Source organism: Equus caballus, chromosome 23 (assembly GCF_041296265.1).
Source record: "Equus caballus isolate H_3958 breed thoroughbred chromosome 23, TB-T2T, whole genome shotgun sequence".
NCBI classification, from domain to species: domain Eukaryota; kingdom Metazoa; phylum Chordata; class Mammalia; order Perissodactyla; family Equidae; genus Equus; species Equus caballus.
The window spans coordinates 21,298,020-21,320,039 of NC_091706.1; the positions used below are offsets into that span (position 1 = coordinate 21,298,020).

Sequence of the window (22,020 nt, forward strand, 5' to 3'; positions counted from 1 at the left end):
ACAGGAAGATATTGGGAGACATAAACGAGAAAAATTGCTTAAGGGAGGCTCTGAAATTCTTAGAGGAGGAGACTGATTCCTGGTTAATATTAAATAAAATACAGGCTTAAAAAAACTCCCTATGAGTACCAGAGATTGTTGTTGCTATTAGCCACATTCCTGGTGTAGCCCTGCCAAGGCCTCGTGTCCCTCTCCGGGGTTCGACCCTGGTCCAGCAATCCTCTCCCGCAGTGGAATCCTCCCCGCGAGTGTAGGCCAGGATCGCCCTCCACCCCCGCCCTCAGCCAGGTCCCTGGGGCCAAGCCGAGCAGGGCGCTGTTGGACGCATGGGGGAGCCCGGGCAGGGACGAGCGCTACCAGGAGCCAGAGCGATCGCAGCCGGAGAGGGAGGCGGCCGGGCCCAGCCTGACGCAGCGACGCTGGACCAGGCCACGCCGGGCGCCTCGGCCACCAACGCCAGTCGTCCCTCCGCCTTCTCCTCCCGCTGCTCCGCACGCGTGGGAGTGAGGGAGTCGCGCGCCCGCCGGGGGTCACGGGCTCTGGGCGTCCTGGGCAAGGGAGCCCAGGCGGAGGGAGGCGCAGGAGCGCGCGCGACGGGCGGAGGCGGGGAAAGGAGCGGGCGAGGCGGAGGCGAGAGAGGAGGAGGGAGAGCGAGGGAGGGACCCGCCTGCCGCGCCCCGGCTGCCCAGCATGTGTGGCCGCAGGCGCCCGTCGCCGCTGCTGTCCCGTGGCTGAGCCGCTCCGGGTGTCCGGGACGGTGCGTGCGCGAGGGTGTGTGTCCGCGCCGACCAGCGCCGCCCCGGCCCCTAGCCTCCGGCTCGCTCCTCCGGGCCGCGGTGCATGTTCGCCTCCTGCCACTGTGTGCCGAGAGGCAGGAGGACTATGAAAATGATTCACTTTCGGAGCTCCAGCATCAAATCGCTCAGCCAAGAGATGAAATGCACCATCCGGCTGCTGGACGACTCAGAGATCTCCTGTCACATCCAGGTGCGGGCGGCCCGGGGCAATGGAGCCTGGGACGCGCTGGACGCAGGGCAGGATGGGGGGGGCCTCTGCGGGTGGGCGTGTGCTGGCAGGGGCGAGGAACCCACCCTGGCGCCTGCTAGAAAGCCAGATTTCGTTTCCTCCGTCCTCTGAGGCTGGGAGCCCTACCCAGCGATGGGGTCACTGTCCCGGGCAGGCGCCAAGTGCATGTTATCCGCGCCCCGGCCCCTTCTCCCGCGTGCACGCTGCGCGCACTTCTCGGTGCGCCCAGGCTTGGGGCGCGGAGCAGCTGTCTACTGGGGGATTCTAACCCTACTGTCCCCTACCCCGCCAGGAAATGGGAGCTCTGAGAGCCTGAAGAGGCACCTGCATGTCGCCCACTCTTTCTTTCTCCCTTCCTCCACGTGGAGAAGGCATGCACCAGCCTGAGTTCACTCATTTCTCTCTCAGGCGTCTGGGCTCCGGGACCCGCTCCCGCTCCCTGCCGCCCTGTTCCGGTGGCCTTTTTTTCGCATGGGGCGGCGGCGAAGTTTCCTGAGAGTGAGAGAAGCCAGGCAGCTTGGAGCTCCAGCCTTGAGGGATGGCGCGCGCGCTGCGCAGAACCACAGCTACCTCAGAAGGAATCCTGTGAAATCTATTTCAGAGAAAGGAAAAGGGCTGAGAGGCAGGCAGGGAGGGAGCCCTACGGAACCTGAAGCGCCGCGTGGGTTATTGGTGGACGTTCGCTCTTGTCCAAGCTGGAGCATGGAGAGTTGTTTGGGCGAAGGCAGTTTTGCTGACAGCCCCATCCTTGGGTAGTAAGTGCCTTTGTGCTTGCAGGAGATCTGGTGTGAGCTGTGTGGACGTGTGTGTGCGTGTGTGGACTTTCGGTGCATGTATATGTAGAATGGTGTGTGCCGGCTGCCATGACCCACTCAGCGAGCACAATCTGGAAAGGTCTTGTCAGGGCTCAGCACTGCTAACTTCTGACTCTTAAATCTACTTGCGTTTATCTCTGGGATTTCCTCTTCTCACCTACTCCAAGGCTTGAAGCTCCAGGATTGAGCTGTTTTTTAAATACAGGGCACCCTGCCCTATTCTGGTGAGAAGAGCATAGGGGCTGCCTCTCCCAGTGGCAGGAATCCATCTCTGGGTTGTGTTAACCGAGAATGAGTGAATGAATGAAAGGTCTTTCTTTTTTTTTTTTTTTGGTAGTAGGAGTTTGTGACAGGGCGACAGTGTCAACTAATTTATAAGTTGACAGCTAGACAAGTTTCAAGGCAGGAACTGGTGCCCCATGACCTCCGAGGAAAGTAGGCTCCCACTGAGTTTTCTGCAGGATCTTCAATTTCATTCTGAGCTAAATTTAATAATGAAAGGGGGGCCGGCCTGTGGCAGAGTGAAGTTCCACGGCTCCTCTTAGGTGGCCTGGGGTTTCACCGGTTTGGATCCTGGGCTGGGACATGCTACCACTCATCAGGCCATGCTGAGGCAGCGTCCCACATAGCATAACTAGGGGTACTCACAACTAGAATATACAACTGTGTACTGGGGTCAGGGTGCGGCTTTGGGGAGAAGAAGAAGAAGGAACAAAAGAAGAAGATTGGCAACAGACGTTAGCTCAGATGCCAATCTTTAAAAAAAAAAAAAGGGGTTAGCAACATGGGCAGTTTTCCTGCTGCCATAGGGTTGCACACAAACGTTTGTTGTGTACTGTCCTGTGATCCAGAGAGAGTGGTTTGTGCCCTTTGCTTTAAGTCCTAAAGTGCATGTACAAGTCCTTTAACCCATCCTGAATATGGCGATAATGAGGGGCAAGAGCAGGCAGTGGGCTGTGGAGTTCTCCTCTGCTCTCTCAGCCCTCTGTCTGCCCCATCCTGGCCCACTTGGAGTGGGTATCACTGTGTTGTTTCCACTTTTAGGGATAAAGTCATCCCCAAAGAACATGTATTTATTGTCTGGTGTTCTGGGAAACAGTAAGTTGTCTCAGTCCAATAACAGTTTGGAAAGTTGGAGTTTGTATGGCCCAACTGATGCCAAAGAGGTTAAAATGCTGTGTTCCAAAATGTTGATTTGGGTATTGCTGACAAAAAATAAAATGTTTCATTTTGTGGCACATCTTTTTCTGCCCCTTCTACCCCTAAATGAAAATTATCATTCAACCAATTAAATGAATTAAAAGGTTTTTGTTTTGATAATTTTGGACCTTGTACCTTCCTAGAGTGTTCCATACCCAAGAATTGAGATTGCACTTCTTGGTGTAAGGTCACAAAAATCTTTCCAATCATTTAGAGTGAGAACAAAATGATTTTTTTTAAAAAAGAACCTTTTGGAGTCACCAGTCCATGCCCTGGGGAATCCATCTGTCTTTCCTTCCTTCCTTGCGTTTTTCTTCCATTCCAGGGAATCAGAAAGTTAAAGGGGAATATGGACTGTCACACAGTGTCACACACCTCTTCCCTTTATAAACTGCACACAATGTGGGTTATGGATTTTTTTTAAAAAAAACAACAGCTTTTAAATATTATTTTTCCAAATTATATAATTGTGGTTGTATTTTGGCAAAGAAGACTCCCCATCAAACAACCTAATGGCCAGTCTCAGCAGCCTGATAGCTATTCCCAGTAGGAGATGCCAAAAGTCACTTGCTCTGTCTTTTTTCACAGAGTCTAGGATGCTGTCCCGTCATGTCATTTGCCTATGGATGTTTAGGTAGAGTGGAAGAGGAATTCAAATGGACAGAGAGCAGAGCAGAGTCTAGGGCACCAGACAGAGCCCTGGGGAAGGGAAGGAGTTGCTGGAAGCTCCCCACTGGGCTTTTCTGATTGAACCAACTCTGAGTCTGGAGACTGTAGAAGGACATGGCTTAGCTCTAACCTCTTTCATTCAGTCTTGCTCTTTCAAGTAGAGTGGAGTCCTGGCCATGTTTCCCATCTGTCCACTTTTTCAGATGCCAGCATGGTATTCACAAGTCCTTCTAATGAACTTGCTATTTTTATTCCTGACTTTTATTGAGTAAAATGTAGACTTTTCACATTATTCATTCTTTAGCAAAGCCTGGTACACATGGTTGATATCGTTGGAATTGGCTGTGAATTTGGATCTGGATTTGAATAGAAATCCTAGCATAGTCTTAGCACATAGTAGGCACTCAGTAAATATTTATAGATATAGATTAATTTTCTTTCTAGACTATTAAATCCATGAGCTTAGCAACATTTTGTTATTGTAATTGTTCATCAAGGATTCCCCAATACCTAGATTAGTACCTGGCATGTAGTATGTGTTTAGTAAACACTTTCCGAATGAATGAGTGCCCAACTTTTAGGCTAGCTCATTACCGAGCAATATGAGGGGAGCATGACAACATTAGATTGGGAATCAGAAGATGTGTGGTTTAGTTATGTTACCAACCAGTTGTGTGACATTGAGTGAGTCATTTGACATTTGGAGTCAGTGTTTCTTCTTTTGTAAAATAAAGGAATTGGGTAGATGGATGGCTTCAGTTTAAAAACTTTGTAGTTTATTTATTACCTAAAACCAATTACATTTGAGTAAAATGTTGCTATTGACAGAGTAGTTTATACATATTATCTCATGTGATTTTCATAACTCTCCTGCATTACCTCCATTTTATTGATGTTACTGTGTCACTGAGTGTTATCCCAATCTTATCAATTGGAAAATGAGGTTTAGAGAGATGGAGCAATTTGGTTCACCTAGGAAGCAAGTGAACCAGAACCCAGTCATTTGACTCAAAGTCCAGAGCCCTGTCTTCTCTGGAGCACTGCCTCTTGAGACTTGAGAGTTAGGATACTTTTGGCTGCAAGTAAGACAGCAGCCCAGCTAAAGTGGCTTGAATAGTAAAGACACGTATTATCTTACCTAAGGAGAAGTCCAGAGGTAGGGCAGCTTCAGTGTTGTTCAGCAGCTCTGCACGGGCCCAGGCACTTTCCACCTTTCCACTCTGCCATCCTCAGCACACCAGCTATGTCACTATAGTTGTCATGATTATAAGGTGGCTGCAGTAATTCTAGATGTCAGTAGGCACTACCACATCCACCATATAAAATGTGGCATTTCCTCATGCATTTCTTTTAACCATGGAAAAACACCTTTTCTAGAGGCCCTCATAAATCTTCTTATCAGATCCTATTGGCCAGGATTGGGTCATTTACCCATGCCCTAGCTGCAGAAGTATCTAGGATGCTGTGCGTCTGATGTGTTCACTATTCACTCTCTATAATGGGAGATGGACCTTGCCATTATGGGGGGAATGAGAAGTGTGTGTGTGTGTGTGTGTGTGTCTGTGTCTGTGTCTGTGTCTGTGGTAGGGGGCGGGGATGGCTGTTGGCTGAGCAAGCAGTAGTATCTGTCAGAATAGGTCAAATTGACTTACACTTATTGTTGCAATAAAACTGTCAGGAGAGTTTAGTAAGAAGTTGCATAAACTCTGGCTTATTTCAGGCAATCTTTGTATGATCAAATTCCAGAACAAGAAAAATTGTTGGATAATTCTTCATAGTTTATGTTGTTAAATATCAGCTCAGTCCTTACTGAACAGGTAGGTTCTGGGTGGCTACAAGCCATCTCGTATAGAGCAGGCACCTCCACTCTTGTTGCAGTGGCAGTATGGAAAAGTGGCTGCAAGCTTGTGTTCTGAAGCAGTACTCTCTGGGGTTTGAACCATGGCTCTGCCGTTGACCAGCCAAGTGATTTGGGGCAGGTCACTTTACCTCTTTGTGTCTCAATTTCTTCATCTGTAAAGTGGGGATGATAATTGCACAGACATTATGGGCTTGTTGTAAGGATTAAAGGTGCAATATATGTCAAGTGCTTAGTCCCTGGCCCACAGTAAGAGCTGAAAAAATATTGACTGTTATCTTAATATTATGTGAAGGTGTGTTAGAGGTAATCCTAAGTAGCAGGAAGACTTTGACTTAGAACCTAATGTTTTTAAGCCCAAACTCCATCACTTTCTGATTGAGCAAGACCTCAGGCAAGTCACTGGGACTCTGTCTTTCATCTGTAAAATGGGCCCAATAATTCCTCAACTGGGTCCTCCGCTGGATTGTTGAGACGATGTGTGTAAAAGCATGTTGTGACTGTCAAAACATCACCCAAATGTAGAATACTATTCTAATCTATTTAGTTAAAAAAAAAAAAGGGAGTAGTTACTGCTCCCTGAGTTTCTTATCTTTTGGAACAGGAATTGGTCACATGTGTGCTAAATGTCAGGCCCCCATGATTATCCTGCTGTGAAATCCAAGCCAGGTCCAGCAGACAGCCACACCTTTTCTGCTAGAAGGACAATCCCACACTTTTCTCTATCAAACTCATCTAGAATGTCATTCAGAGTCCACTGAAAATCAGACACAAAAGGAATAGAAGGGAGAGACAGTTTTTTAAATACTGTGTCCCAGCTCTGACATTTTTAGCCTTAGATTACCCGGGCCAGCTCTTTATATTAAATATATTCTGAAAAACAAGTGATGTTATTTCAATGGTGTGCTAAGATCTTATCTCTTGATGTCCTCAAAGCAATGGTAGAGTGTATTGACTGTGAGGAAAATGCAGTACTCTTAGCTCCACATCGGTTGGACAGTATATCAGCTGGATGCTTTAACTCATTTCGCAAACTCTAATTCAAACTGACTTTAACATTAAGGACATTTACTGGCTCATATATCCGGAAGTCCTGAGTTAAGGACTTAATTCAAGGACCGTCCTGCCATTTGTGATGGCTTTATCCTAGGACGGGTGTTAAAATGGTTGTGGTAGTTCCAGTTCTCACATTTTCATAGGGTCCCCTCCAGAGGAAGAGAGAAACCACGTCCAACTGAGCATTCCAAGCAGAAGTCCTACAGTCACTCTGATCAGACCTCCTAGGCCACATGCCCAACCCTGAACCGGTGACTGCAGTCAGTGGAAGAGAATGTACCGATTAGCTTAAGGTGACCAGAGCCTGACCCTAGGACTCAGGGTGAGACCAACTTCCCTCCTGATGGTGGTCTGCATGGGGGAGGAGTCAATACCTAAAATCAAGGCTCTCTTTGGAAGGAAGAGAGGGGGAAAGAGGAAATGATATTAGGAAGATAACCCCCAATCCTAGCCAAATGCTTTGTCTGGGTCAGTGGTTCTCAAAGTGTGTTCTGGGGACCTCTGGAAGTCCCTTTTTAGGGGGTCTGTGAGGCTCAAAATATTTTCAAAATAATACAAAGATGTTGTTTGCCTTTATTAGGTAACAGTTTTATTGAGATTGTCAACTTAAAAGAAATTTTTTCTATAATTTTATTTCAAAATGAGTTTATTTAGGAATAATAAAAAGAATTACAATTTGGGAAGTGCATGCTATGGCAAACCACAGGCAAAAAGAAAGAAGGGGAGCTGCTTTTACAGAGAAAAAGAGGAGTAGGGAGGAGCTGTTCTAAAGGAAAGTTCGTTAGGGGAAAGTAACAGTTCCATGTGGCAACGCCTTCTCATTGGCTGAGGTGCAGCGTTTCTCATTACCTGGGCGGTTGCAGTGGGGAGAGAAATCTTCCTTCAATAGTGAAGTAGTTTTACTTCCTGTCCAAGATGGTAAGCCTCAGTCTCTTCCTGGTTGGTGTAATTGATGGTGTATGATAGGGCGTGAGAGCTCCCCCTACAGGCCTTCCCGACTCCAGTTTAGTTAAGATTTCTTTTATTAATTTTCACGAGATATGGTTCACATACCATAAAATTCACCCACTTAAAGTGCATAATTTTAATATATTAACAGAACTGTGCAATCATCACCACAATCAATTTTAGAACATTTTTATTATCCCCAAAAGAAACCCTTTAGCAGTCATACCTTTTTTCCCCCTAAACCTCCCAGCTCTAGATAATTACTAATCTACTTTCTGTCTCTATAGATTTCTGTCTTTATAGATTGTAGACATTTGATAAAAATGTAATCATACAGTATGTGGACTTTTGTGTCTGGCTTCTTTCACTTAGCATAATATTTTCAAATTTATCCATGTTGTAGCATATATTGGTATTTCCTTTTTATTGCTGAAAAAAATTTTGTTGTATGGATATATCACATTTTATCACTTCATCGGTTGATGACAGTTTTGGTTGTTTCCACTAATGTTACAGTGAACATTCTTGTAAAAGTTGCCGTATAGACACATGTTTCATTTCTCTTGGGTATACGCCTAGGTCATATGGTAACTCTATGTTTAATCTTCTGAAGAAGTGCCAAACTGTTTTCCCAAGTGGCTGCCCAGTTTACATTCCCACCAGCAGTGTATAAGGGTTTCAGTTTCTCTACATCCTTGCCGTCACTTCATCTGTCTGTTTCATTATAACTGTCTTAGTGGGTGTGAAGTGGTATCTCATTGTAGTTTTGACTTACGTTTCCATGATGTTGAACATCTTTTCAAGTGCTTATTGGCCATTTGTATATCTTCTTTGCAGAACTGTCTATTTGGATCTTTTGCCCATTTTGAAAATTGGATTGTCTTTTTACTATTGTCATGTAAGAGTTCTTTATATATTCTGGATACCAACCCCTTATACAAGAAATGATTTGCAATTATTTTTCCCATTTTGTGGGCTGTATTTTTGCTTTCTTGATGGTGTCAAAAATTTTTAAATTTTGAAGAAATCCAATTTGTCTATTTATTCTTTTGTTGGTTGTATTTTTGATGTCATAGCTAAGAAACTATTGCCTAATCCAAAGTCATGAAGTCTTACTCCTTTGTTTACTTCTAACAGTTTTATAGTTTTAGCTCTGACATTTAGGTCTTTGATTCATTATTATATTAATATATAATTGGCATACCATAAAATTCACCATTTTAAAGTGTACAATTAGTGGATTTTTGTATATTCATGAGGCTGTACAACCATCACCACTAATTCCAGAATGTTTTCATCATCCCCCAAATAACCCTGTGCTCATTAACAGTCTAAGAGGGTTCTGGTACCAATTCCACTGTATGAGGGGGTTTCCCCACACATCCAACAATTCTCTGACACCAGCTACACCTACACTTCAACTCAATTCTGACACTGTCTACCTGGAAATAGCATGAGAACCCACAGGTTAAGGGCTCAGTCCCACAAGACTCTTCCCCCTCCAGATGCCAGTCTCAAGTCCAGGTTGTTACCTGGGCTTCTGACCCACTGGCTAAAGATCTTAGGTTCCCATGACCTCCTGCATGGGTTCAATTAATTTGCTAGAGTGCCTCACAGAATTCAGAGAAACATTCTACTTACTAGATTACCAGTTTGTTATAAAAGGATATAACTCATGAAAAGCCAGATGGAAGAGCTGCATAGGGCAAGGTATGGGGAAAGGGCTCAGAGTTTCCATGCCCCCTCCGAGGGTGCCACTGTCCCTAAATGTCCACGTGTTCACCAACCAGGAAGCTCTTTGAAACACATCCTTTTGGGTTTTGGCAGAGGCTTCATTACGTAGTCATGATTGATTAAATCATTAACCACTGGTTATTGAACTCAATCTCCGCCCTCTCTCCACCCCCCAAGGTCAGGGGGGTGGGACTGAAAGTTCCAACCCTCTAATCACAGGGGTTGCTTCTCCTGGCAACCAGCTCCCGTCTTTAGGTGATTTCCCAAAGTCACCTTATTAACATAACATAAGACACCTTTATTGTTCTCACCTCTTAGGAAATTCCAAGAGTTTTAGGAGCTCTGTGCCAGAAACTGGAAGGAAGACCAAATATGTATTTCTTATTATAAGTCACAATATCACACAGCCACTCCCCATCTTGGATCCACTTTGAGTTAATTTTTCTTTAGGGTGTATAGTAAGGGTTCAACTTTATTGTCTTACATGTGGATATCCAGTTGTCCCAGAGCCATTTCTTGAAAAAACTGTTTTTTCTCCATTGAATTGTCATGCCACCCTTGTTGAAATGTTTGCCTTTCTGCTCTCGTTCTCTCAAAAGTGTACAGTGGAGTTTTCCAGAGGCTGTGAGATAGGTGATATGGCAATACATTAAATAAAGAAACTGATGTGAGTATCCAGCTGTATTCTCTTGAGCCAGACATAAAAGATATTTGCAAAAATGTAAAACAATGCTACTTTTCTTACTAAATTAGTTATTATTTTTAAGTCAAAGTTATTTTTCATAAAAATATGTAATTTATGTTAATGTGCAGTAATTTATTATGTTTATTTGACTCAAAAATTGAATATTTAAAAAACTTCTCAGCAGATATTGATATATGCAACACAAATAAAAGTTCCATAGATCCTCAATAGTGTAAAGGAATTTTGAGGACAACAAGCTCAAGAATTGCTGGTTTTGGTGACTGTCAATTTACTAAAATTCCTGAAAAATTAAAAAAAACGACAAACAGATAAAACAAAATAGAACTCTCATGCATCTTGGATCTCCAAGATTGCAAGTTACAGCTACTTGAAATGGTGTTAGTTAAATAAAAACACCCAGTATATACATGGAAAATGTGTATATGTGTATTTGGAATTCTTAGTAGTAACTGTATACCTGGATGTGTGTTTGTGTGTGTCACAATGTTAAGAGTAAGGACAGAGCTAGTCTCTGCTGTAGTAAGCATTTCCCAATTGTACTTGCTCTCCAGCTGAATCTAGATTTTTCAACTCTAATAATTAGATGAAGCCATGTCATACGTTGAGACTCATCTTTTGATTATGGAAAATGTACAGCAACAGTGCATTAATTGTGTGAAATGTGAACCACTTGAATGAGGTCTGTTAGTAACAAATTCTTATTACTACTTTTTCGAAGTAACATTTTGGGAAAACTTAAAAACATTACAGGAATGGAAATATCAGAATTTGTCCCATGGAGAATCTAATATGAGATTCACATGTGCGTGATAGGCATTCTGTAGAGAGAGCAGTGTGCTTCTAGTTCCCACTTTGTGTGAAGAGGGATTCAAGTTACTCCTCCTGTGAAGTATCAGAGAGCCAGATGGGGAGTCTAGAGATGGAAAAAAATGGGATTATGATCAGGAGCCATTCGGACAGGTTTTGCTGTTCAAACTAAAGTTTGAACTCGATTCAAACTAAAAGGAGTTGGTCTTTAGCTCTGAGAGGGATGTGTAAGTGCTTATCGGCCTTCGAACATGATCAGATGTTCATGTGGATCTTCTGTGCTCTTGTTAAAATGCAGATTCTGATTCAGGAGGTCTTGAGAAGGGCCCTGAAATTTGGAATTTCTGGCAAGCTTCCAGGGGATGCTGATGCAGCTGGTCTGTGGACCACACTTGGAATAGTAAGGTGTTAGTGAAATTTATCTATCTCATAATAATATTCTTAATTTCCTTGAATGTGAGGACTTTTTGGCCCTTATCTGCCTTGATAATGCCTCATCCAGCACATTTCCCTTGGTAGATATTCAATGAATGTTTGAGTGAGTGAGTCAATAAAGAAATCCATCCTGTGTCTATCATAGATAGACTGGAGTGCTGATTAGATACTGATGATGGGGATGGAGTGTTTCCTTTTAACCCCCTACCCCATCCCCGCTGGTGAAATCAAGAGATTATTTTTTAAACAGGATTTCATATGATGGCCAATCTGATGAAATGTTGAAGGTCCCTGAGAGCACATGGTGGCCCAGAGTTAATGATTGACTTCTTGTCCCTCTAGGCCACACTTCCCAATCTTGCTTTCCTGTATCCTGGACTCTTGGTGCCATTGCAGAGGAACTCTAGCAACTTCTCAGCACAAACAAATCATTGTGTATGAGCCAGCAGTGTCTGGAAGCTCCCAAAGGCACAGGAGGCCCAGCTATTCTTACTTGCAGAAGTGACCCCAAGGGACAGTGACCCCAGAGGACAGTGAAAAATGCATTCAAGGTGTAACATAAGCTCTGGAGCTGTTTGCTATGGTGACTTTCCCTGAAAGTGCAAGAGGGAAATGAGTGGATCACTTTAGAAAAAAAGGAAGCTCGTTAAAAGGAAGAACATTTATATAGATCAAGCAATTATGTTTTTCAAAAGTGAATTAGTAAAGTTTTTTGAAAGAACATGAATCTTATTTGATAAATATTTTAAAAATATCTTCTATATGCCAAACACAGAGCTGAGAATGAGAGATAAAAAAAATCATCCACCAAGAGGCTCACAGTCAGTTGAAGGAAGAGAGACAAGATAGTGACACAAGGACAAAATGACAGATATAGGGACAGGTCTATGCAGGTGGAGGACTAAGAGGAGGAGTCTGTAGCAGACTGGGGCATCAGGAGTATCTCTTGTAGAGATGACTTTTGATTAACAGTGAAAGGACAAGTGGAAGCTAGCTCTCTGAAGATGGGGAAAAAGGCTTTCCATGCAAGGTGATCATTTGCTTGGTACAAAACCCTGGGCATGAAAGAGTGTGATTGGGCGTGGAAATGAAGGAATCCCCAATTCTCCCTTGGTTTGGTTTCAGTGACAGGAGTAATGGCGATGCCACTCCAGGTGTGACAGGACTGGCCACACAATTTTGGGGGCCCAGTGCAAAATGAAAATATGGGGCTCCTTGTTAAAAAATTATTAAGAATTTCAAGATCACAACAGCAGACCATTATACCAAGTGTGGGGCCCTTCTAAACACGGTGCCTGTGCAAATGCACAGGTCACACGCCCGTGAAGTTGGCCCTGAGCAGCTAGAGTAAAGGAGAAGCAGCTTGGGGAGGAGGTGATGAGTTCCATTTGGGCATTCACTTCAAGGTGCCTCAAGGGTATCTGAGTGGAGAATTCCCAGCAGATGGTTGGAAGTAAGGAATGAAAGTCAGCAGAGGGGTCTGGTATGGAGACACAGATAAGGGAGACCTTAGTGTTCATGAACATGGAGCTCGAAACCATGTGGTTTCTGTTTGAGGCATCCTTGTAGATCAAACCATTGGATTATGAACTCTGGAATTGTTTCCTAGAGTACTTGATCATTTTTCCTTTGTTTGGCAACTGCAGCCAGAACAAGGGCATCTCCATGTTCTTCCACAAACAAGGCAGCCAAATAGAGTTATCAGTGGAAAAGCATTTTCCTGCTCTTAATCCTCATTTCCCAGCTAGGACCAGCAAATGAAAAAGTCCTCTCTCAGCTTTAAGGTTCTGAGTTACAAGCATAGGATTTTCACTCTAGGAAACTTGATCTTTGAGACAGTATCATGAACATTAACTAGATGAAACATTCTCTCAATGTGGCACCAAATTAACATGTTGTATGAGGAACAGCTTTGCAAGTTAAGCTGTAGTAATTTATCCTTTATTTAATATTATCTATATCCCAGATATCTTCTATGGCAAATTTTGTTTTCTACTTGGTTTCCAAGGGGTTATTGTGAATATTAATAAAAATAAATTCCGGTTCTGTAAAATTGCTCAAAGAAATAATCTAATATTAATAACATAATGACCTGGATCTTAGATGCACAATAGAGTTTTGTCTGAATATATCTATGTACTATGCTAAGGTTTGAAATATGATGATTCTGTAGCAGTGGAAAGCAATTAGCATGTTAACAGATCAGCATTTGTTTTATTATCTGTCACCTCAGAAGCATAATTTGTTGCTTTAAGGCACTAGGCCTTGGTGGTAAATGTTGGTCTGGAAAGGACTAACTGAACCAGGGTCTTCACACCCAAACTGTGAAAATTCAAACAATTATCATTTACTAGTGGATGGATAATAAAGTCTTAAAAAAATCAGTAGTAATTAGCCTTATTAATAGAAGAGAGGACCAAAACTTAATTAATAAGTTGGCTAATAGTTCTTCCTTGATGTTACTAGCTGATGTTATTTTTGGGGCTCTTCTGCACATATTACTGCTTACTGTTCTGAAAATAATGTGGTCTGTATCTGCATGTAGGTGTCGTCTACAGTGTTACAGTGCTGTTGGGTATTTATTGGTTCTGTGATTAACAGCATCCTTTCTCTCCACTCATAGGCCTCTTGATATCCTTGAGTCTTATGTAAATAATATGCATTAGCTAGTTGACTACATTGAGATCCAGAGATGGTATGTGATTTGCCTAAGGTTGCATATTTAGCAAAGTTAGGATGAGATATGGATGGAGTTTCAGGTTTGCTCCTACTGTATTAAATATTACCATCATTTTGGTTTTGAATCTTCCTTGGTAGCCTAAAGGATGTAGTTGTTTTCCACTGACAACTTTTTTAATCATATAAGAGAAAAATCGTACACTGACCACATTTCTGGGGCAAGCAAGCATCTTGATATCTTAGACCTGTCATCTAAGGACAGAGTTTTAGTTCTTCTCTACTTTCTTTTAGTCAATATGTGGCTCAATGTATATCAAAATGAAAATTGCAATCAACTTATCATGTATTCATGAATATTTTGCAATCTAATGTAACTAGGTAATTGAAAGATATCCTCCCTTTCCCTTTACATGTTTGGCGTGGTTCAGACATTGTTTGTAGTTTGAAATTTCAAATTAACTTCCAAGAAATTGCAAAAAAAAAAAAGAAAAAGCAATGAAGGATGATGTCAATAGAATTTTCTATCTATCCTCTATGGTAGTTTACCTTACAGTTTTGAGGTTGACTCTGGAAGTGGAAATCTTAGCAATCCTAGACCATAGTATTTGGAGGACTTCTAGAAAAATATGAACACAAAGTGTTCATTGGTGAGGCACTAGCTATATCCTTGTCAGGCTTTCTTTGTTTTGAAGGCCTATGTAGTAGAGCAATAAAATTGCTAGAGTCAGGGGTGGAAAAAACACTTCATACCACCTGGAGCCTTGTCAAGGATAACCTCACTTCTAGTGTTCCCAAACCTCAAGGGAGATGTATTTCTGCTGAGGAGCATCATGGCATGGGGGCACCTTGAAGGACACCTTTTGTCCCCAGGTTTGGAGACATAGCTTCTCTACCAGGTGTAGATGGCACCTTGTTGGTTAAGTGCTGATTAAGAGGAAAAAAAGGAGGAAAAGTGGTACAGTCATTCAAGGGCAACACCAAGTCTGAGTTTGCAGTGCCAGCAGCGGTGTGGAAATTTGAGAATAGAAAATTAGAAGAACAAAGCAGATTTTAATCATATGCCACAGAGAAGAAGGTGGTTCAGGTTTATCTCCAAACTGTACCTTCATTAGAGAAAGGGAGGCTTTTAATGCTATTATCCAATATTTATTGTTTAAGATTTCTTTCTTCCTTTCCACCAGTCTTTCTTTAGACCACTCATTGGGTGGCAAATGCCAGCCTTTTTTCCCTCAATGTATTGAGCAGTTAGTAAATATAAAACATTTTCTTGGTGTTACTGGAAATGGAGGGAGGGAGAAAGAAAGAGAGAGAGATTTATTTTGAGATTCAAGATCTTTACCCTTTAGGAGATTTCAGTCTGAAGACAAAATTGAAGATTAAGAATTTTTCCCCTCCCATCTTTCTATACATCTGTCCACTCATCCGTCCATTCATCTATCAATACACCCACCCTCTCCTCTACTCATCCATCCATCCATCCATCCAACAGACATTTATGGAGCACCTCTGTTAAGGACTGGTCTGGGTACCAAGATACAAAGATAAATGAGTGTGATCCTTTCCAGTTTAGTAGAGAAGACAGACACATAAACAGATTCAAGGTTGCACCACTATGATAGAAAAACACCAAGACATTATTGGAGCAGATGGAGGAGCCAACAGTACAGCTGAGGGGTAGCTCGGAGGAAGATGTCACCCCCCTTTATCTTTAATCACTACGAAGCCACTACTCCTCAAAAGGATATTCTCTGAAATGGATCACTGATATTTTCTCATTAATACTGAAGTGTGGATAAGAGCATCTTTAAGAACTTTTCCCTTCTTCTTGAAAACATCTCAGCAAAAACTGTACCTTGCTATAAAATGTGATTTCAAGAGAAGTCACACAACCCCTTCTGTTTCCTACCAGATTTTCACTCCCAAAGTTTGTCCTATATAGAAATTCTGAAGCAGCCACTGGGGCTCCTAATCCAGCCTGGGAAGGACAGCATAGGTTTTTGGGAGGAGATGATATCTCAGATGAGTTTTAAAGAAAAAGTAGGCATTGTCTGGCAGATAAGTTGGGAAAGTGTGTTGAATGGGGGCAGTTAGGGAAAGAAGGGCATTCTAGCAGAAGGCTGAGCATAGGCAAACACATGGTGTTTGTGGGGAACTAAAAGAAATGCATTATGATTTTGTGTATTAACAGAGAGGTCCATGAGATGCAGTGGGGTGTTGGCAATTACCTGTTCAGTCTATGAAGATGATGGAGTGGAAAGTTGGAGTCTAGAAAATAATATTGGCTACTGTTTACTATGGAATAATTAAGACAATGCCACTGAGACATTGTTTGTATGGTTCAATGACCTGAAGATTTGTTTTGCAGGGCCAGCTTGGCTACACTTCCAGAGCTAGAGGTAAGATGCATTGGGTGTTGTATCTCAGGCTTTGAATGCCTGAGGAATTCTGGAGTTTTCCAGTTCTTAGTTAAGGTTTTAAACTTTTATGTGCTGTTGGGTGATGATGGTTCCACGACTTGTGACCTTCCATGACCTGGAAGCCCAGCAACGAAGCAAGTCTTTAATTACAGATCAGGAAATTGACAGACCTTTCCAAGGCAACCTACCCCATTAACCTGTTAGGGTAGTCCCGAGCCCAACCAGAGAGGGCCTGATGGAAGTAGTTGTTGAGCTCCAGGAAATAAGTGTGGAACAGAAGTGACAGGAAGTGAAAAAGGGCTTCCAATCCGCTTTAGACCAGTGCTCTGCAATAGCATCTGGGCGATGATGAACTGTTATATATCTGTGCCTTCCAGTTCGGTACCTACTAGCCCCACATGGCTATTAAGCACTAAAATGTGACGAGTGTCACTGAGGAACTGAATTTTCAAAGTTATTTAATTTTAATTCATTAAAACCTAAATTTAAATAGCTGCAGTGCTCGATGCTACCATATCGGACAGCACCGTGTTAGCCTCTTAACGATGTTGCCTCTGCAAGGGGAGAGGAATTGAGAGTCCAGGTGGAGAGAAGCACAGGAGAACTTCCTTGCTTTTCTCTATTTACTTCTGTACCATTTGAACTCTTGGTAAACATGTGTTACTTTTGTAATTTGTAAAACATAAGTCATTTTGAAGATATACATGCCTTTATTCCCAGAGAGGGCTTAGAAAGTTGGTAAGGATTTTCGACTTTTAGTCCAATGCCTGCATCTTTCTCAGGAGAACCTGAAGTCCAGAGAAGAGAAGGATGCACTTAAGCTGGTGAGTGATGGAGAGGACTTGGACCCAGGCCTCCAGACTCCCATTTGCATGGTTCTTTTCTCTTCACGATAAGGCAATGTTTATGTGAACTTGGTTACCATTGCTATGTTTTTTTCTTTGTACATGGAAGTAAGTGACATACAATGATTGAAGTTCAAATTCTACTGTCCATTGCTGGTATATAGAGCACAGTGACTTTTGTGGGTTTTGGTTTTGTTTTTTTTGGAGAAGAAAATTGGCCCTGAGCTAACATCTATTGCCAATCCTCCTCTTTTTGCTTGAGGAAGATTGACCTTGAGCTAACATCTGTGCCAATCTTTCTCTATTTTGTATATGGGATGCCACCACAGCATGACTTGATGAGAAGTGTGTAGGTCTGTGCCAGGATCTGAACCTGTGAACCCCGGGCTTCCAAAGCAGAGGGCACGAACTTAACTGCAATGCTGCTGGGCTGGCCCCTGACTTTCATATAGTAACCTTGTATCCTACAACCTTGCTATAATCCCTTATTAGTTCCAGGAGTTTTTTGTTGATTCTTTCCAATTTTCTACATAATGATCATGTCAGCTGTGAACAATGACAGTTTTATTACATCCTTCCCAATCTGTATGCCTGTTGTTGCCTTCCGTTGCCTTTTTGCACTGGCAAGGACTTCCAGTGTGATGTTGAAAAGGAGTGGTGAGAGGGGACATCCTTGCCTTGTATCTGATCCTAGTGGGAAAGCTGTGAGTTTCTCACTGCTGAGTGTGATACGAGATGTAGGGTTTTTTGTACCTATTTTTTATCCAGTTGAGAAAGTTCTCCTCTATTATTAGTTTACTGAGAGTTTTTATCATGAATGGGTATGGGATTTTTGTCAGATGCTTTTCCTGCATTTATTGATATGATCATGTGATTTTTCTTTCTCGGTTTGTTGATGTGACGGTTTATATTAATTGATTTCTGGGTGGCGAACCTGCCTTCCATACCTGGGATGAATCCTACTTGGTTGTGGTGTGTAATTCTTTTTGTACATTGTTGGATCATCTAATGATTTAGACAAAGGAAATTAACTCCTAAAACTTCTAATTATTGATAAATAACATCTCTCAAATCAGTAATTTTACCCCATCATTTATTTTGGAGATAGTGTCTTTTCTCTTTAATAGTTATTATAGAGCACATAGTAAAAGTTCAAGTAATACAAAAGGTTATTCAATGAAAAAATCACCTTCCAAACCTGACCCCATGTGTTTCTCAGAGGTCACCACTCTTCACATCTTTTATTAGGGAATAATAACAACCCCGTTGAGGGGTAGCTTGTATGGGCCAGAATGAGGAGAATTGTTTTATAGGGTTAACTTGGCTGGCACTTCTAGAAGTAGAGGTAAGACATGTTGGGTTTTTTGTCTCAGGCTCTGAATGCTTCCAAAAATGTCAGAGCCCACTTTATATTTACATTTCTCTAAGTTCCTTTATTCTCTTTGGTGGGCTTGTATTTGTGCTGGATGATTGATAGTCACATCCCAGTTTTTTGGGGTGTCCTCACTGCTTCTTCCATCATGTCATTTTATTTTCCTCCTTTCCAGTGCGACTGGAATAAATACTCTTCCCCCTTCTCTGCTTGCCTCTGTGTCTTGCACACTTAGGATGCTTCAGAGAGGACCTTTCCCCACAAGGACCTTGTTTAAAATTCCACTCCCTCAGTGATGTGTGAAGAAGAGTCAGAGATGCTGAAAGCCATCTGACCTGTGAGATTCCTTCCAAGGAATAGTGATTCATGTAGATCCCTGAGGACCCGACACAGTGGGGACAAGAGGAAAGGGGCCTGGCCTCAGGGAGGAGGAAAGCAGAAAGGGAAGGCCTGGAGATTTCTCAGTCGTGTGTGAGTGGGATGCAGCGAGGGTATCAGGTGCATGTCTGACCACTCGTCCCTGGTCTCACTTTTGCAGGAGGGCTTAGAAAGGTTCTCCAGTCCATCAGTTGATCACCCAGTGAGCATTTACGGAACCACACAATTTTAATGCCCCATCACACACATTGTCTGAGTCTTCTCTCTAAAGTGACACTCCTGATCACATTGCTCCTTGTCACTTTTTCATAGCACTTATGGCTGTTTATTAACTCCTTTCTTCGGGTGCCTGCTTGCTTGTCTTCCCAGGTAGATGGGGGCAGGGATGCTGCTGCTCCCAGGGTCTAGCACATCCCCAGCGCCTGGGACACCACAGGTGCTCAACACAAACATTGGTTGGCTGAAAGAATCCATACGTGAACACACTTTACCAAATAGTCATGACAGTGGTGACAGGGACTGCCACAGTCTGTTCAGTACTTGCTACAGTGCCAGCCCCCCACTAAGCTCCTTTCCTTTCATTTCATCCTAGAAGCAGCCCTATGAAGTGGCAATCCATGTCTCTGTGTTACAGGTGCGGAAAATGGGCCACAGAGATGTATCCTGTCCCAAGTCCCAGAGCCAGTGAGTGGGGGGCTGAGATTTGAAACCTGCTCTGACCAAGACTAAGAAGTTTAACAAACTAAAGTGTAATCCCTAGAGATGTCAGGCTAAGCGGTACCTTCAGAAAGGGGGCCGGCCATAGAGCAGGTTTCTGCCTTCCAGGTGAGGTCTGGCGATGGTAGGAGACCAGGCACCTGCTCTTCAGAAACTGAGATGGAGACACACACACACACACACACACGCACACACACATACAGAGACACACACAAAGGCCATCAACAGAGTGCTGTGGAGCGGGTTTATCCCTGATTCGGGTTCATGGGAGATATTTTGAGCAGTTGTGAATCATTTAGGTGCTGAGGCAGAAACGCTCCCTGGCATTGAATCCTAACTGAAAATTGTGCATGAAGTTAAAGTCAAGCACTTCAGCAGTTACTCATTTATTTTCCTGTTAATGAATGGGGGAGGGAAAACCACCCTTCAGCCATCAGCCATGTGTCTGACCTTTTTGTTTTTCTTTCCTGGCTCTCCAGATGGCCCTTCCGTGTTGCGAGTCTTTTTATTTTTGTTATGTCATGTGTTACCAAATACCTGAGAGCCATTTTCCCCTTTGGGTGCCCAGAGAGCGCTCAGTCTGATGCATTTTCCTACCAGGAGAGCTCCAGCAGAGAGAAGAGGCCTAATGAGCGCCTTTATGCTGTTTGGGGACCAACTGAGCCGATTATGGTGAATTTATACAGCACATTGTATTTTGTAAAAGTCCTCACCTTCAGTTTATGGTCATTGCCTAAGTCATTCATTAAGCAGGGAAGGAGAAGAACCTGGGAGATGCAGGCCCCACAGCCAGGCTCAGGCTGGTGAGGTAACCGGGGCAGGACAGAACTTTCAAGAGGGACCAGGTACATCTTGTGAATGAGGGTCAGGCCAGTTCAGAGTCTCTGAGCGGGATCCTCTCACGTCTGTTTGTTTAACAGCTTTATTGGGATATAAAATACATGCCATACAAGTCACCCATTTAAAGCCTGCAATTCAGTGGTTTTCAGTAAATTCACAGAGTTGTGCAACCATCACCACAGTCAATTGTAGAACGCTTCATCCCCTCCAAAGGAGACATCAGACCCCTTGGTTGTCACTCTTCCAACCTCTGCGTTTCTTCCGGCTCTAGGCAACCACTAATCTGCTTTCTGTCTCCATAGATTTGCCTGTTCTGGACAGATCATATGATGGAATCATACAATGTGTGGTCTTTGTGACTGGAGTCTTTCAGTTAGCATAAGGTTTCCCAGGTTCCTCTATGTTGTTGTTTCAGGACTTCATTTCTTTTTATTACCAAATAATTTTCCATTGTATGGTGGTACCACAATGTGTTGATCCATTCATTGGTTGATGGATATTTGAGTTGTTTCCACTTTTTGGCTCTTATGAATATTGCTGCTATGAACGTGTGTGTGTGCACATTTTTGTGTGGATGTATGTTTTCATTTACCTAGGAGTGGACAGAATTACTGGTTTATGTGGTAACTGCATGTTTAACTTTTGAAGAACTGGCCGACTGTTTTCCACGGTGGCTGCACTATTTTACATTCCCACCGACAGTGTGTGAGGGCTGTGATTTCTCCACGTCCTCACCAGGAACACTTGCTATTATCTGACTTATTGATTGTAGCCATCCTAGTGGGGTGACGTGGTGAAGCGAATTTGCACTGTGGCTTGGGCTTGCATTTCCCTGATGGCTTCAACCTGCATCTTGACAGGAAATTTTTCCTGAGGCTGCTGGACGTTCTGTTGGGGTTAACATTTGAACAGGTGAGGAGAGTGGGACTGTCTCTGGAGCCCGACTCTCCTCAGGCAGCCTCATGGCCATGGGCACCCCCACCCTGAGCCTTTTCCATCTGTAGGGTATGGTGGACCATGACCGAAACACTGCCCAGGCCCTCACTCTGTTAGCCACTGTCAGAGTTGGCCTTCTGCTGTACTGGCCATTTTTAGTTATCATATGATCCACTAGCAAAATGAAGATTCAAATCAATTTGCTTTGAAAAGTCAGTTACAGAGTTGTCCTGTCATACCTACAACATTAGTTATGAAAGTTTCTAAGGTCGTAAGCGTTTTTATGAAGACGCTGTACATCAAGCCCACAGCACAGAAGAATGTATATGTGTTCTAGCTTTCCTGTGTCCTCGAGAATGAAGAGATAAGCAGAGCCAAATCCTCTGAAATGTAGTTTGAATTAAATTCTTTATTTAGAGATAGTTGTAAATTCACAGGTAGCTGTAAGAAGTAATACTGAGAGATCCCATCCTTGGATCTGTTTCACTGTGAGAGAAAGTGAAGATTTACTGAGGAATTGGAAAATAACTCTGGAAGTGAGCCAAGAATTCAAACTCTGCTGCCGTCAGCTCCTGCTTTTCC

General features: G+C 43.1%; 1 protein-coding gene across 9 annotated transcripts in view; it reads left to right on the forward strand.

Annotated features, from left to right (window-relative positions):
- The first annotated feature begins 342 nt into the window (after positions 1–342).
- The window catches only part of FRMD3 (FERM domain containing 3), a 285,416-nt gene continuing 263,738 nt past the window's right edge, over positions 343–22,020 (forward strand). For 2 of the 9 annotated variants that reach the window (XM_070248389.1, XM_070248393.1), the window contains exon 1: positions 668–987. In XM_070248389.1, the coding sequence (XP_070104490.1) occupies positions 841–987 (147 nt within the window). In that variant the 5' untranslated portion in view covers positions 668–840. Of the gene's footprint in view, positions 988–16,298; positions 16,330–22,020 lie in introns of all 9 variants that reach the window. The other 7 variants (XM_070248402.1, XM_001491733.7, XM_005604935.4 and 4 more) reach the window with 7 other exon arrangements.